This window comes from Pseudopodoces humilis, chromosome 1, assembly GCF_049639895.1.
Source record: "Pseudopodoces humilis isolate 2021_Gansu_Grassland_sample_001 chromosome 1, ASM4963989v1, whole genome shotgun sequence".
Classification (NCBI taxonomy): domain Eukaryota; kingdom Metazoa; phylum Chordata; class Aves; order Passeriformes; family Paridae; genus Pseudopodoces; species Pseudopodoces humilis.
In genome coordinates, this window is record NC_142200.1 from 130,204,118 (window position 1) to 130,220,094 (window position 15,977).

The following is a 15,977-nucleotide window of genomic DNA, read 5'->3' on the forward strand; positions in this document are numbered from 1 at the left end:
TTGTGGGGCTGGAAATGCATCTTTTATGCTGGTATTATCCCTGGACTGTGGCTGGTGATGGCCACCCAGCCCAGTCAGCCCCTCGAGGGCACAGCTTGACCTGTTACTCCAGATGTCCAACTCTGTTTCTAGAGACTTATGACTAATGCTTCCAGGTGGTCCACTGACTGAGTGATCTCCACCCAAGCAAATAATAATTTTCACAGGTGTTAAGTTAGAGTAAGAGAAATATGTTTGATTCTCAGAATATAAAGTATCAGAAGTAAAGAAACTATATGTAAATTCAAATATTTTGGGAAAATTTTCAGCCAAAATTGAAAGGAAGAATTGTTAAACTCTGAAAATTTTTAGTTATATGTTCTTCCCCCCCAAAAATTTTTTACTTCCTTAATTCTGAAGCATTAATTTCAATTAAAAAATTACAATTTAAATGAGAAAAATAAATATAATTTATATGCTACTTACATACAAATAAATCAACACCATAATGGCATGAATCCATTTTTTTTTAAGGAGACTAAAAAATAATTTGGTAAGTAATCAAAACAAAATATGTTTGAGGCTGCTGGTGCCACCAAGCTTTTTCAACACCAAAATGTTTGTTTCTGCATAGTCTCCACAATTGTTTTTCAGATATTTTTTTTCAATAGCTAAACCATCAAATATTTAAAGCTACTTTGAAAATACAAAACTAGCAGCCTCAACTTGTAAAGTGATTGGAAAAGTTTGATGTATTACCAGTTTATGCTGATGAAGCTCCAAAAAGACAGAAATTAAAACAATTCCATTTTATTGCAATGGATCAATGTATTTTGATTAAAACACAGACAATTGATCCTGTTGTGTTTTAAAGACACAATTTATTTGCAATTAGATTTTTCAGCTTCTTCAGGTTGCTGAATATAATGGAATAAAATTCCTCCAAAAGTTTTTCAATGTTTGTTATATTGATTCTGAAAGATACATTTTGTGCACTACCTTATTACAAATGAATTGAAATTATTTCAAATGTTTTTAATCCAAACAAACAGGTACTGTCTGTTGGATACTTCATGGTCCAATTTTATTGGGAAGCATGCCTGCAGACTAACCCTAATTATGAACTAATTTCATGCTAAATATCCTGTGTTCAGTTAGAAACATTACAAAAAATGTCAAACTATGCCATTCAAAGAGATGCTGAAGCCTTCACCTATTTCCAGATACGCAGTTATTACGAACAATTTCAACCACACATTACTCTGGAGGTTGGATGCATGCATTCAAACATTGTGGATTCGTAATTTCAATTTACTTGTTGAGAGTTTGGGAAGCCATGCGAGAATCTTGACATATTTGTTTAGATTCAATATACTTTTAAATGTTGAGTACTTGAACAAGTTTTTCTCTGAGTCTCAACCTGTAGAGGCAGTTTTTGATCAGAATTTTACTTCTGCATCTTTATGAATATCAGCATGATTTTATAGGAACAGCCAATTGTTTCCGTTGTTTGCAAAAGGGATGTAAAATATTTACATCCTTTGGGATATTTACATTCTTTGGGAAAGACTCTTCCGCACATCAGAGCTCTGTTTGGTAGGAAAAAGGTGTTGGAGTTTTGGCCAAGGACCTCTGAGGTTCAAAGACAGCACTGGCTTCCTGGCAATTCTGGGCTGCTGTGTCTCACCCCGACATACCCCGTGACACAGCCATACACAGGCAGTGCTGCAGAACTTGGCTTCTCCGTGGGCCTCCTTGGATGCTTGGCTCAGAGAGAAAAGGTGCAGCCTGCTTCTGCCAGCACAGAGCTGCCTACACTAAGGGAATACTTTGTTGTGTACCTGTGGCCTGACTGCAGTGCCTTTACACTGTTCAAGCAACGCATGTGGGGATGAAATCACTAAAGTATCTTCAAGATGTTGTTGTGAACCTCATATTCTAGTGCTAACCCATTGCCCCTCCCTCTGTGCCTCCCCAGTTTACTTTGGCCAGGAGACAGCCCCAGGGTTTGCTGGTCCCAGATACCTTATTTTTTACTCAGTCTAAAATACCTCAACCAAACCAGGCACTGTTTCATATACAAACTCAGAAAATCAAACCTTTGAGGTGTGTCAAGATTGCTCTTAAATTTCTTTAAATTGTGCTACTTTAAATCCTTTATCAGTGTTGATATTGACCCCATTTTGTCTGGGTGCTGTGGTCCCTTTGCTACTGACAGTCCTAGACCTCACTTTGAGCTATTCTTTTAAAACATTCTGTAGAATGACACTGGCCACCCATCCTTCTTGTGATAGTATCACAAAGGGCTTTAAATCGGCTTTTCCTCAGTGATACAAGAATAAAATCAACATTCATATGCTGTCAGCCAGGCTGTGGACTTTAAATGTTGTGCTCTCAGCAAAACAGTAGATTTCCCCTCAGACGTGATTTAATGCTGAATGCTTTATTTTATTTAAATTTGGGGTTGGAGCCATGGCGAAATTATTTGGGCTAGTTTAAGTAGCTAGAAACATTGAAAACTTCTTTTGCTGTAGGTAACTGTTGGGTCTGGACAGAACAAGAGTAGTGAGGGGGCTCTTGTCCTTGGAGTAAGGGATGAAGTAAGTGATTTGGGTGTACAGCAGAAGGTGTGGCTGCGTTCAGGGGTGGTGTAAATAAGGCTGGGATATATGCAGCCTGTGGCAGTGCTGGGAAGGCCAGTGGGGAAGGGTGCAGGGGAGTGGCAGAAACCAAGTGCAGTGGGTGTCCTGTCAGCAAAGCAGGGTGGCTGGGAATAAGGGCTGGGGCTAACGGGGAAAGTGATATGGGGGCAAAATGTGCCTGAGAGAGGGGGTGGAGGGGTGCCAGGGAGAGATGGCTGCCGTGGGGGTGCACAGATGCCGAGACAGCAAAGCGTTGCAGCAGCGTGTGGTGGATGGTGGTGACAGTAGCCTGCTGCTGAACAGGGAGGGCAGGAACTGCTGGTGTTGCAGAGAAGGCAGCTGGTCCTGGGGCAGGCAAAACTTTCAGATGTTTTGCCAGAAGTTGTTTCTGCATGTGCTGCTGGGCTTGCAGCTGGAGCAACCTGTATTTGTCTACTTCTTCTGGTGTAAATGTGATAGGCTGCTGTGTTAAAGGAGACAAGGAGGGTTTACTGTACACTTCTAGGTCATTTAGTGTGTCACCATACTTCTGCATAGCATTGTCACAAAAAGAGTCTGAACTGCCTTCTGCCTGGTTCGAGTCCATGTTTACATCGTGTAGTTCTTCTTTGGTCTCTGTTGAATTAGCAACAGAATATCTATTAGTGGGAAAAGCACCAGGGAAATCATTTGGTACTGGATCACAGCTTTGTATAAAGGGCTGCACTTCACTAATGAAGAAATTGGTTTGTTCCCTTATTGCTGTGCTCCTCTTTATGCTTGGGCTCTGATAGCCTGTTTCAATTTGAATTATGTCTTTAAGAGCACAATGATCATAATCAGTTCCAGGTGAAAGAATAATATTAGTTATCTCTGATGCTTCAGAGTTCTTTTCCTTCACACTGTTTTCCAATGGACTGATTTCATTATGTCCCATGTCATTTTTACCTATGCTTAGCACTTCCTCTGGCAAAGGTAACGTTGCAATGTCATCTGCTGATGAGGAAAACTGATGAGCAAAGTGACTTTGTGAGTGATCCTTTAATTCTACCACACTACTGATTGAAAATCTCTCTGAATCCTGCATTTGTTCTTGGGTTTTCTTAGACTGCACTCTTTCCAAAAGTAACTTGGCTGTCATTGACTTTCTTTTTCCACATATATCTTTTGCCAGGTTTTTGGAAGAGCCCGTGGCAAAGATTTTAGACTGACTATTCACATTCAGAGAGTTGTAATGTGCAGTTTCAGCTTTTCCTGGCTCAGTGTTAGAACCTGTCTCAGCATCCTCTTTTGTTTTGTTGTCACAGTTTTCAGTCTCTTTTGAGAAGGATCCTGAATGGCTGCCTCTCGATATTCTGCTGCTAGATGATCTTTCACTGCTTCTTGAATCACTGGTGGAACCACTTTTGGATTTGTGGTAGCTTCTACTCCTACTATGCACTTTGCCAAAATGTTGATGTCTACATCTGCTGTGTTTAGATCTGTCTCTGACTTGTAAAACTTTATGTCTTGAACATCTTCGATGTTTAATTGTGCCACTCTGAATACAGTTTCTAGCTCTGTGACTTCTGCTATGACAAAGAAAATCCTCGTCTGTATCATCTGAAGTGAAAATACACTTGTGCTTTCTGTGTTTACATTTGTGCCTTTCATCTGTCTTGCTTTTTCTTTTACAGCAACAAAGTAAATTATTTCTTCTGTGATTGTTTGATGTGGGACTCATGTAGCTCATGTAGCTACTCGTACTGCCAACTGAAGTGTCAGAATAGCTGGAATGTCTGCCAGACGAGCACTTTTGAGGAGATGGGAATCTCAAGCATCTTATGTAACTTCCACATCCTTCATTATCTGAATACCTGCTGTTTGAACTGGATTTACAACTAAAGAAACTTCCACTAGAGTCTTTTCCACTGTCACTTATGTCACTGCTGCAGCTGACCACATCTTGAAGGGATCTGGAGCCATTTTGGTTCTCATATTTTTCTTCAGAATCAATTAAATTACATTTTTCAGACTTAGATTTTTTAATCCTAGACATAAAAGCAGAAAAGGAAATGCTTTCGTTTCTAATGTTCTGAGCTTTTCTTTCACAGCCATGGAAACGATGCATTAAAGGTCTTCTCAGTGTTGTTGTATAAAGACTTTTTTCTGTCACATGATCCTTTTGTGAGACATCAAGATAAGCAGGCACTTTGGGTATATTTTCATTCAAATAATCTGCAATGCATTTTTGACCATTTTCATTAATTTCTTTCCCTGTGTCTGACGCAGCTTTTTGCTTGGCCTTTCTTGGGTTTAGGGAACCTTTCATCTTCTTTGGTTTCAACAACTGATTATCTTGTTCATTTGACATTTGCTTGTGTTTTATTAAACCTGAGGGTTCATATTCATCTGCAGTCTTATTTTTAGAGAGCTCTCTACAGCTTGCTTTGTTTGTTTCGTGCTGTTTACCCTCCCTGTGATTTAAAGAGAGTCTGAAGTCAAAATACAATGGATTACAGCCATATGAAATACAGGGCTCAGTTTTTGTAAACAAAAGTAATTCTGTGGGCCACTGCAGAGCAGTGGTGCCATCTTTGCTCACTACATGGAGGAAAGGCAATGCCTGGGGCTTAACCTCTTTAACCATGGCCTCCTTTGCAAGCGGTTCCATATGTCCATCTGTGGTTTCTGTAATCTCCAAAGATCTTTCTCTTTTTATCACTGCAGGACTGTCATTTATGTTGCTTGAGCAGGTCAGCTCCAGTGCTGGCTGTGGTGGGAGCTCGGAGAGCTGCTCAGGCAGGTGGGCACTGCTGTGCTTGTAGGTGTTCAGCTGTGTACAGAAAGTGCTAGCTTGGCATGAAGATGAAATGGGAGTTTCTAAGAATTGTTCAGATTCATTCAGTTTCAACTCTTGCTCTGTTTCTCTCAGTGAAGCAGAAAAATTCAAATTTGAAAGAGGTATTTTGACTTTAGAAAATGAGGAATTAGATCTGAATTTTTCTTCTGTTTCCCTATCACTACTTTTCTCATTTTCCTTTAGCATTTTAGGTTTTGCAGCTACATGACTTGATGCACTGTTATCCAAATCCATTTGGTCTTGTGTAATAGGTGACTCTTTATCTAAACTTGCTTTCAGTTGTTCCTCCAAAGGTGTGACGGAATGACAGCCCTCAATAGTTTGCTTTTTTCTATTGTTGGGGGACTCACTACAATCATTTCCTTCTTCAGAGTTCTCACTGAAGACTGATGCTGAGGACTCAAGCTTCAAAGGGACCTTTTTAGAGAATGAAAAAGACACTCCTGCCCTTTGAGAGGCATTGTTGCTATCTGGGAACATTTGTGGGACGTGATTTCCAAGTGCACGGTGTCTTTCAGTGGGGGGATGCTGCCTGCTTATAAGAAGTTGCTGTTTCTCTAGTATGCTTTTGGAGAAACCTTGTCCTTCACTTATGATGGTTCTTTGAGAACTTGCTGTGAACTTGCTGCCCTTGTACAGGAAAATGCCATCTGGTGATTGCTGCTTTTCCAGGACTAAGCGGGGGGCTTTAAGCAATGGTCCACTCCTGGTGATGCTTTAAGGTTAAAAAAAAAAAGAAAGCTGTAGTAAGTAACCAAGTTATGACAGAGCCAGCATTTGACAATGTCAAATGTGAAGGAGGGCGTAACTCAAATTTTTACAAGGTAAAGCGAAGTTTCAACATGGTAAATGTGCAGTTTATCATCAGTTTGAGCTTGTATATGGACAAGACAGTCTTCACACAGAAAATTACATGTTTTAATGTCAGCACATGAATATTCTTTTTCAGTTATGCCCATGTACAAGCAGAACAAATATTAATTTTACTCTGAGTTTATATTTAGGAGAACCTAATCTGTGGTAAGTCTTGGTTTTCTGAAAGGCCTCTGGAAAGGAAATTGTGCCGTGCTCAAAAAGAGATGTTTCCACTGGAGCATCTGCAAAATCAAACTCTAAAAGAGAAAGAGAAACATTCTGCTTGTTTAGGGAAGAATGTGTTTGTTTGACCTTTTAAGAGTAGATTCTTATTTTATCTTTAAATAATTCTGCAGTAAGTGACTTTGCAAAATATTCAAAGAGATATTCATACTAAAACTGTCAGCAAGCATTGGTGGGGAAAAAAAATCACAACTTCACAGGTCTCATTATCAACCATGATCTGACTTTGCCACATTTTCTGTATTTTGCTTCCATTAATTACATTATTCCTCTTTTCAAAATATCTCAGATTTTAAATGTGATTTAGTTTTCTTGTGATTAAAAAAAAAAGTTACCTGTTCTAGGGCCTTAACAAAAATGGCAAACCACAGATTTTTTGAAGCAGATTATTAACTGAGGCTGAAATTACTGTTGCCATTTTCCATTAAGGATGACATATATAGCCACCATAAAAGTATTTTTCCAAGATACAATTAAACACACATTTCATTAGGCTAATTATCAGCATTTGCTATCAGTGCACTAACAAGAAAAATACTGGAACCAGGTTAAATAAAGATTTTGATAAAAAAATAAAACATTTTAAATAAATGTAAATAAGATAAAACTGTTAGGTCTGCATAAAAACTATCTATAATTGGCAATAATTTTTTATAAATGCTATAAAAATACATTGATCTTCAACAATGGGAAAGACAGAAAGACTCCCTGGAGTAGGGTCAACTCGTAGTATGAGAATGTGTGTGCATTTCAGAGAATTTATTTGCATGTGCCAGAAATTCAGCATCAGGATATACAAATTAACCCAGATCTGTACATTAAGAACAAACTATCTCTTGAAGAATACATATACAGAAATCCTTTTCAAAGTCTCTTCTTGGAATAGAAAACAAAATTTTTCTGTGCACAAGATTAACAATAATTTCGTTGTCAAATTGAATTAGCTTGCTGTAAGGAACTGTGTTGGACCCTGAGAGATAGTACCCAGGGATGGTAATAGCTGTATGTGTGTAGAATTCTGCTTACAAAGTCTGTCCTGAGCAATTGGGAATGCTACCCCTCCACCAAAATCCCAGCACTCAGCCTCCCCTGAGCCTATTAGTGATCACAGGGAGGAATAGCAAGCTCTTTCTTTCCACACTCTACACAAAATATTATGGACTCCTGGCTCTTTCTAAAAGCAAACCTGCTCTTTCCCTCCCAGATTCGTTCTGGCTTTCCTATTATCACCGGCATTATTGGTCTGTCTGAGGCTACATCTTCAAGTGCGTGGGCATAAAGGAAGCTCCCCACAGGCAGTTACATTTGTTTCAGCAGATTTGTATGAAAATGGAGTCATAATCATAAAAGTGATATATTAATACTAAACTGTTATATGTCAGCTGATTGCTCAAAAGCAATTACATAGGCCAAAATGAGTTTGCAATAAACTCTGAATGCTATTATTTCCAGTGTACAGTAATCTTCAGATGAATTTCAAAAAATGCCAGTTTATTTATCTGATTAACTCATTGTGGTCATAGATTAATACAAACAATTGGTCTGATAGCAATCTCTTCTACTGAAGCATTCAGTGTCATTAAACAAAGGAGATTTCTTAAATTTAAAGGTTTACTACTGCAATCTTTGTCCTGTATCTTGATCTATCTCAGTCATAGAGCTAACAGTGTTAGACCAATTTGATTTGGTTAATTACATGTTTTTCATTCAAATTATCTTACAGAGAAACTGAAGAATAATCCCAGTACCTTAAAAATAGTAAAAATTATTCACAAAGGGTTTATTCTCTCCCATTAACTTACGATCTAATGTTAAGACAATCTCTTCAGATAAGTCTGGTTAAGGAAAAGTGTTACTATTATAAAAGCATCTTAAAAACACTCCATTTAGAAAACATGAGAATATCTACAGCAGAGAAAATGACAAACTTTCAAACAACACATGGCTAAGCCAGAGGTTTTCAATGTATGGTTTGCAGAGCAGGATCATTTGGAGTTGAAGACAGCTGAAAACAAGTTATAGTACACAAAACCTCTGTACATTACATTGTGTAGGAGTAAAAATATTATCATTTTTTCTGGAAGGGAGGAAAGAGGGCATTAAAGCCTCATTCAGCTTTAAAACTTGCCATTCTGACTGCTTCCGTAACTCTGCAAGCTGGTGGAGTCGCTTGAGTGCTTTTTCCTGCTTCTTCTCATCTTTCCATGACTTTGAAGCCACATTTCGAGCAAATTCCCTTTGTTTTAAATCTTTCAATCTCTGTGTGAAAAGAATATAAACAGAAGGGATTAGAGATGTACACATCAGATACAAAATAAGTATAATATGTATAGAGATACAGAATAAGTTCCTCTTATTCAATTTATTCACTTTTCATGAAGTTAATGTAAATGGAGAGTAAAAGTATACTTAAAATACTATAATAGTGAGAAGAGATTGAAAATGTTATTTTTGCTTAACAAATCAACATAATATGCCCTCTTCTATTTATCTGACAAATGCCTACATACGAACGATAGCTTTTGGTTTCTTATGAATACCCAAATATTCTGTTGTGTATAAATACAGACACAAGACTAGAATCCATTTAAGGAGGTCAACATTTTCCTGTTTAATTCATCCTGTTGAAATGTAATCCACAGGCATATACTGGGATGTGTAATGTCCCATGTGTAATATATTTTATAGTTCTCTCCTTGAACATGTATACACAGATGTGTGAGAGCTTTGATTTTTGTGTGGGGTTGTTTTTGTACCCTTTTAAGGCTGTATTATATTCTCAAAGGAGAGAACCGCTGCCTGAAATACTTGATCAGAAAACCCTTTTATGGTTACTTTCACAATTTTTTAATCTCCTCACACATCTATAAATCAGGTAAATGCTGTTGGAGAGAGCAAAATTCCTTGCCTTTATTGCATTTTTTTATTTCCTGATTTTGTACTACTGATAACATAAGGAAAATGAAGGAGAAGACATAAACTAGAAAGTGTCAACAAAATCCCCTGGAAAAACAGTTGTCTCTGAGTTCACTGTGCTCTCTCTCTAGGAGTCAGCAAGTTGTGTCTAACCTCACAACTCCAAAGTTCACATCCATGCTTCCATACTCCCTGGCAGAAATGCCTTCCCCCTTCCCCACTTCTCCAGTATTTGGGGAAAAATGTTTACATGGGAGGGAGCGCTGGTGTATTCAGCCAGATGCCAAATCTGGAAGCTTTGGGGACCAGAACTGAAACTAAACTGCTGCATTTGCTTGCACCTTGGTCCAGAGGTGGCTGCACTCATCTGTGTAGTTTAGAACTACTGTATCAACACCATGAAATGCTAAATTTTCCATGGAGAAGTTTATGCAAAGTAGACTTGAAGAAAGGTTTTGATAGTAATTTTAGAACTGCTGTTCGTCTTTCACCATCTGTGCCTACTTGACTGTCCTCCAGCACCTAAAGATCAACATCCTAATCACTGCCATCATCATCATCTCATGCTGTTGTTTCACTACAGCAGGGCCAAAAGGTCAATATGCTTCAGTAGAATAAACTGAAGGCAGACCAAGCATTGTAAAAGCACATATTGCTTTCTGCAGCTCAGGTATGGGGAGCAGTCTAGCCATGGCACAGAACTCTGCACTGGCCAACATGCACCTGCTTCTGAGAAACAGGGCTGGAGGTAGAGTCCTCAACTTGTAGAGGTCAAGAAAATTGTAAATGCATGAGAGAACTGCTTTCTGGAGAGAGGTCTAGCTTTTGCCTATAGATTATGTCAAAGCAAATTGGTGAAAATCACCATCTAAAGAGGGGACAGCTTCTTTTCTGTCCAGTTAAGATGAAAGAATTCAATTAGTGGCAATGACATAATATGACAGAGAGGCATGGAAAAATACTTGGTGGAAACAGGCCATAAAAGTTCTGTGATTTCTCTCTGTGAGGAGTGCTGGAAAGCTGTAGTGAGCATCCCTCACCACTATCACATTGCTGTCCTTCAAGTATGGGATTTTTTAAAAAGTCAGATTGAACTAGACTCTAAAACAGGACAGCTGCAAAGTCCTCTTTAAAACTCTTAGGGTTCAGCTTCTTGGAAAGAAATGGTTGTTCCACCGTTTGTTCAGCTCTTGCCTGTCCCTTTATGTGCCTTCTCTCTACTCATTTGTCCCTTGCCAGGTCTGTCACACAGCACTCCATTCCCCCAACCTCATTGTCTGCAATTTACAGTCAAAAGGATGAATATGTAAGACAATGTTACTTCTGGTTCAAGAAAGATGATTTTCAAATAACATATTAGAGCTAAAGCTGAAAAATGAAATCGGAGAATCTTCCCAGAACAAATCCAAGTGTTCTGTCACCTAGGTAATATTTACATGAGTGTAGAGATATTTAAGCTGTAAAGATCCTATTCTCCACAGAAAAACATAGGTAGTCTTGAGCCTTATTAACATGTCCAATATGAAGAAAGGGCAAAGAAACACATTTGAGGAATGCCCTTTAGGGTGGCTTCCTATGTTTTAGCTGTCACCGTGAGCTGTTCAGCATCACACATAAAGCATTCATGAGGAAAACAGAAACAGTTTCTACCTGTCAAGGAAACAAAGAGCAGTGTGAAACAGAGAACTATGGAGCTCAGTACTGCAAAGCAATGCCATTTCATTTCTTTGACAGTTAGGATGATAATCAAAAAAGCAAATGGACCAACACTAAGAATAGGAGTTCCAGCAGTATTTTTTGCTCTCTAATGGCATGCAGCATGTGTCAAAGAAGCAGAAAAAAAAGAAAAAGAAATGTAGGCAAGCATAGCAGACAACTCATCAACTGGAGCTGAAATCCAAGAAATCAAAAGGTCTACAGTCTGAGGAGAGAAAGGGCTCTCCCTGCAAAACAAAATAAAGCTGCTCTGCCAGAGCTCTAGTTAAGAGTCATAATGAAATTTGTCAGCTATGTTGGATAGATCATGGGACTGCCTGCTGAACCTGCAAAGCCCTGGTTTTCTTCACTAATAACCTCTGCCAGACTTCTGACAAGCACACTGATATTTCCTGCAGGTAGGGTACAAGAGCATGCAATTGAGCAGGTATCTGAATGACAACCCCAAGCTCAACAGGCATGCTTGAAAATTAACATTGCTTTACACAGCAGTTGCATTTTTCACATAATTAGGTACTTAACTGGGCATTGTATAATACAGGCACGTATAATAAAATATGATTTATTTAATAGCTTCCTTGTGTTCTGTCCTTCACCTATTGCAAATATAGTTGTCATGCAGTTGTATTTCTTTTTTTAGACTCATGTTCTATTCTTTCTACGTTTTTTGGTACACACGTGTGTGTGGACATTTCCATATCAAAAAGTAAACCATCCCTTTTTTTATAAACACAGAAGACTACAAAGTAATGTTCATTGTTATGGAAAGATTTACTTGTAGAACTGGTCTGAGTTCCATTGACTCAGTCAAAACCTGCTGTATCTAAGCTTTTTCTCCTGGAACTCTGATAAGAATCACCAGGAGATTTAAATGAGTTAATGGAACTGCATCTTCACTACCTACTTTCGCTAGACACCAAATAACAGTGGTCAAATACCTGCAATTTAGCAATTCCTTCCCATTCTTAATGTCAGTGGGGTTGTATTTTGCTCTTTTTTAAATTGTTGCTTTATTTGGGGCAATACTTGCTTTGCACTGACCTATGAGCACCTGAAGAATGCTCACTGCTGGCTGCATTTGCAGTACTCAGTTTACTTTCTATCCAGAGTTATGATCCTGATTTCTATTCTTCCCTCTGCAGGTAAATGTTTACCTGGATTGCTGTTCTTCTGATCAACTCCAGACGCCTTTCTTCACAACCACTGGAAAGAAATAAGCACTTTAGGGACCTAATCACCTGTTTTTAAAGCAGCTGTCTAAAACAAGAGGGATAAAGTGAAATGTAAAAGCACCTCTTTCTTTTCATTGTGTACAGAGGCTATTAAAGGTGTCTATCTTAATTTTTTCTTTATGGAGACACGGCTGACCTCCCAGCTGAGGTGCCTTTAGACCAATGCACACAGCATGGGCAGCAAACTGGAGGAGCTGGATCCCACTGCTCTGATAGAAAGTTAGCACCTACTTACTGCAATGTGGTGGCAGGAATCAAAGGCTTGGTCAATAGGCCCACCTGAGTAACTACCCTCTGGGACAAGAGAGCAGAACCAAGCTGGGGAGCTTTAAAGAAGTCACACCAATCTTTTGGTGGAAGAGGAAAAGAGAATGGCATGGCTGAATCAAGACCTGCTGGTCAAATGAGGAGGCAAGAAGGAAAAGGGAAGGTAGGGAAGGCAGGCACAGGTATCCTGTGAAGAATACAGAGATGCTGCTCAGTTGTGTAAGGCTCTGTCAGGAAGGCCAAGGTGCAGCTAGAGCTGATCTTGGCAAAGGATGAAAAGTATAATAGGGAGAGCAAGAATGTCAGCCAAAAAATTAAGGTTGAGAAAGCATACTGCCAAATAAAGAAAGCAAACCAGAGTGGTGAACTGGTAACCACAAATGGGGAGAAATTTTAGCTACTCAACAATTGCTTTGCCTCATTCTTAGCTGACAAGTGTCTCAATTTGAGGACCAGAGTAGTATGGTACTGGGAGACAGTATCACTTCTCCTGAGTATTCTGCCAGGGGCTATGCCAATATATAGATTTTACAAGGGTTCTCAGTTTTAAGTGTTTCAGATTCTGGGAAGAAGAACTGTTGTTGCAAGTATACTGAGTAGAAAATCCTCTTCTTCTTCAAGCAGTGTAACTGTATGGGTATAAATAGAAGGAATCTTTGAGGAAAAAGTAATTTTATATGTATTAAACTAGAAAATGTCATTTTAGTAGAATTAAAATTTTTTTCCCATTATATTTAGAATATTTTTGTTATGGAATATAATTCACATAGCACCCTCCCTAACTACTCATGCATTCCAGCCCCAGGTAAAAATGCATATACCACATTAGGTATATGTCTTCTGTTATATTTAGAGAGACTTCTTTAAACTGAATTCCTTGAATGTGAGTGTTTGAGTTCCTGATTTGCTTTAAAGATTTATTTTCATTCAGCAAAGAGGCTGCTTAATTAAGTTCTAACCAAATTCACCATAGAAGGGTTAATTGATGAAAAAAGGAATGTTAATTTCAGTATTTGTTCTCTTGCCTGGAACTCAGACATTGGAACCAAATGCATTATTTGTAAAATGATTCCACACTGCAAACCATCAAATGAGAGTGATAGTCACTAGAGAACATAATTAAACTTCATCTGTAAAGCTTGCAGTGTTAGCCTGCTAAGTGAAAGTGAGGAAACAGCAATGAAGGAATTTGCCTTTTCTGTGGTAAGCAAAAGCCTAAAAATAAATTGGAAAAGTTATTATATACAGGAATTAACAATGAGAGATGGAGCTGAAAAACTAGATGATAAATTTTCATTTGTTTTACCCATAAATAGCTACAGATCTCTTTGAAGTGTGTGCAAGTAATTATTTGTTAGAGTATTTTATAATATAGTCAGCTGTGACAGATTTAATATTGGTGGTGGAAGTGAATAAGAAGACAAAAAGAAAATATTCTGGTCTGATTGGATCAGGAAATTATTGGATCATGGAATGAAATGATAGCAGGAGGGAACAAAATTCAGTCCTCAGACATGTCCTAGAGAATCCATCTATCAGTGAATGAAATGCTGATCACAGATCTAACCTGAAGGATAAATTACCAATGGACCTTTAGAGGGCTTGATTTTTCATGTCTTCAGAGAAGCTTACTGTTTAACCACACCTGCAGATATTCCTGGTAATTAAACTGATTTCATCTATTGCTGGATGAAAGTATCCATTTGTGGATGCCTTCCATTTTAAAAGATACAACTGTGTTTCTCAAAAGGATCCCCCAAATAAAGTTGATGCATTTGGAGGCTGTTTCCATAGGGAGGAGGCCAGAACATGCACTTTGTGCCTATAACTTGCTCCTGTGGAAGCCTGGACCACTGATGTGGTCATTCATAGGCCATTCTATCAGTTCCAGCAAACATTGTCATAGGCTCCACCAAGCTGGCTGCATACCGTGTACTTTGATTAGATGTATTTAGTGTCACTTTGGAATACAGAGCAATTTATCCAAAAAAATCAACACATTCGAATGATAAAAAGCTTGGGGCAGGGTCTATTCCTTCAAGTTCATTTATTGCCTCATTTTTCAGGGTGTTTGGACCTTTCTTAAATCAGAACCATCATCTTACATATTTTATTTATTTTTCCTTCTCCTTTAAGCAGCTAAAACAAAAGAAACTGGCATTACAGATCTTGTGCAAGACCAGCTCCTTTCAAAACTTTCAGTACTTATTGTAATCTTATTTTAAAAATATTAAAGGCTTTCCACATGTTTTCAAAGCCTGTCTTATCACCTTGTTTTTCTTTGTTCTAACTGTAGCAGGCAGAATACAAAATCACCTACCTTTTAATGAAAAGAGCAGGAGTCTAAATTATGCCAGAATGCTAAAAGTACATCCAAAACCAGGCCTCAAACATTCTTCAGTGCAGTCACAATGCTTTCAGAGTAATGCAAATGACAGTAGAAATGTCCAGAAATGGATTTTAAATAACTCTTTTCATAGACAGATCTTGAATTTCTTACAAAACTTTATCTTTACCATGATATCATTTTACAAATAAATAAATGAAGGCAGAGAGAAATGGAGTGAGTTCCAGAAAGAGCAGGGAGGAGACTGAGTCAACATTTACAGGTATATATGCTTAATTATCACCTCTAACTTTGTATACCCATTAAGAAAAAAAAAAAAGTCAGACAACTGGATTAAAACCAATTTTGATTTAGCTGTATAATAGTTTGATTCTTGATAACAATGATAATGCTGAGAGGACAACAATCTTATGAAGGATAAACCTCTTCCAAATTAATGTGCTAAGTTCATAGTTTGCATAGAAGTTGACTCAACCACTGCACAGTGACTTTGAAGAGCTCCACAAGAGAAAAAGTCCATCACTAAAAGAGATATTTTTATAAGTACTTGAGATAAATGTAGCCTTGCTTATAGTCAACAGTCACTGAACTTCAGATGAAAAACTACAAACTGGGAAAATATGTGTGAAGGATATTAGAGGGTGTTAAAGAAGAAGCCTCATGAAATATATGAAGGAAGTAAAATATTGCTTTTTAATATCTATCTCTAGAAAATATTTTAGATTGTGGCTGTTTACATTTTTTTTAAAATCAGTCTAAAGCAAAAAAATTCTTTTTCTTGTATTTGGTCAAAATAGGCTGATCTCTTTGGCAGTAGGATGGTTAGAGGTAACCAGGAATCTAGCAGCAATTCTATAACAAAAAAATGCCTGCTCAAAGTAAAGGAGCTTTAATACATGACATTTACTTGCAGTTTTGCTCAATCAGAAAAGACCACAAAATAAATTTTGCAATCATCC

At 38.0% G+C, this 15,977-nt stretch overlaps 1 protein-coding gene across 2 annotated transcripts in view; it reads right to left on the minus strand.

The window, feature by feature from the left end:
• Positions 1–2,210: 2,210 nt before the first annotated feature.
• Positions 2,211–15,977, minus strand: part of ZNF804B (zinc finger protein 804B) — a 225,752-nt gene continuing 211,985 nt past the window's right edge. For both annotated transcript variants that reach the window (XM_014248468.2, XM_088061880.1), the window contains exons 3-4: positions 8,669–8,799; positions 2,211–6,157 (exon numbers count right to left, since the gene is read on the minus strand). In XM_014248468.2, coding sequence (XP_014103943.2) covers positions 2,470–6,157; positions 8,669–8,799 — 3,819 coding nt within the window. In that variant the 3' untranslated portion in view covers positions 2,211–2,469. The remainder of the gene's footprint in view (positions 6,158–8,668; positions 8,800–15,977) is intronic.